Genomic DNA, 1,525 nt, shown 5'->3' with positions numbered 1-1,525 from the left:
AATTGCCCCAGAGAGTTTTCTTGGCACTTCAATAAATGCAAGAATTACATCAGTTGCAAGGTGGTCGGTCTTTGGTGAAGTTATAGGAAACCCGGAACCAGTAAACATCAACACTTCCAAAAGTAATTCCATGACTGAAACTTCTCCTGTCTCATATTCATGCACTGATTGCACGTGTTCAAAGGACCCGGAACCTTGCTCTCTCATACCATCACAGAACTGTGAACAAATCTGTTGTATGGAAAATGAAGCTCCTGAAAGCATCATAATGGATAGCTCCAGAAACGGAAATTCGAGAAGCAGAAGTTTGGTTAATTCTATTCAGTCTCTAGTACTGAGGAAGAGGACACAAGAATCTGAGAAGAAGAGTAATGAAGACGAGATGCGAAGCATAGATAAACAAGAAAGAACTAGAGGCAGGCTGTCTACTTTGGATTGGATATTGATTGCGGGAATGTTTACAAGCTTCATGGTTATTGTAGCTCTGCTGTTCTTTATATCATCTAATTAACAGCAAAAGCAAAAGCTGTTTTCGGTTGAAATGTGTTCTTTTTTTAAATTTTGTTGTGGATATTGATTGCTGGAATGTTCACAAGCTTCACAATTATGGTAGCTCCGTTGTTCCTTGTATCATTTAATTAAACAGCAATGCGAGTTTGTATTCTTTCTGAATTTTGTTGTGGATATTGTACCTCATTTAGCATATAAAATTTGGAGTGAATGTTTGGTCCAGAAGTGTGCTGTGGGCCTATTTAAATGCATGTTGTCTAATGTCTTGCATGATGAATATTTTGATGAATGCATTATCATGAATTTGAATAACAAGCAAAGATTTGGTTTTTATGTTTATGGGTATCATTGTGAAAATACGAATGCACTCTGATGTAGAGTATTAAGCTGTCCAGTGGATGTATTTGGAAAGCAGGTTGTGCTTCATGCGTAGATATCATTTGAATTCAAATCTTCTATAGCTGTAGCCAGTAATTCTTTTTTACCATCTTCAAATTTCTTAAGCTGGATTGAATTTTGTACTTGAGGAATCTATTAACATGCATATGATTTTGTTTCTATTTGTCTCTGCCCACAAAAGATGAACTGACAAAACCTGGTGACCTGTGTCACATGAATTGCAAGCTGTTTTCAATCTAAAGTTGCAGGCGCACGCATCATGGCCCCAACCTGCCACTTTATTCCCTCATCCGCCGTGCGTTTCGAAGAGAAAAACAAACGGAAGAGGGGGATTCTGCTCATCATACATGATCGTCTCATAAACAGAAAAAGACACTATTCAAGTTGCAGCGAAGACCGACTCCAACCCCCACCCCCAACTCTCAGAAAATCTACAGAGAAGTTTCCATCACAGCGAAGGTACCGTGAACAAAAAAAGTGAAGGGTTGTTGGGTTGGCTTCAATTGTAGAGATGGTAACTGCAATTACGTGCAACTGCAATATTTTAGCTTACGCAGATTCGTATACAAATCACACTTGCGAACATTTTAGCAGCAAAAAGGATCCAAGTCGCAAC

The 1,525-nt window shown here is 38.7% G+C and overlaps 1 protein-coding gene across 1 annotated transcript in view; it reads left to right on the top strand.

Annotated features, from left to right (window-relative positions):
* The window catches only part of LOC109824127 (threonylcarbamoyladenosine tRNA methylthiotransferase), a 5,366-nt gene extending 4,631 nt beyond the window's left edge, over positions 1-735 (top strand). The window contains exon 11 of the mRNA XM_020390654.1: positions 1-735. This exon is cut by the window's left edge and continues 46 nt beyond it. Within this exon, the coding sequence (XP_020246243.1) occupies positions 1-511 (511 nt within the window). The 3' untranslated portion in view covers positions 512-735.

The sequence above is a fragment of the Asparagus officinalis genome, chromosome 9, assembly GCF_001876935.1.
Source record: "Asparagus officinalis chromosome 9, Aspof.V1, whole genome shotgun sequence".
NCBI lineage: Eukaryota > Viridiplantae > Streptophyta > Magnoliopsida > Asparagales > Asparagaceae > Asparagus > Asparagus officinalis.
Note: the sequence above shows the minus strand (reverse complement) of the source record. Positions and strands in the feature narration are given on the sequence as shown.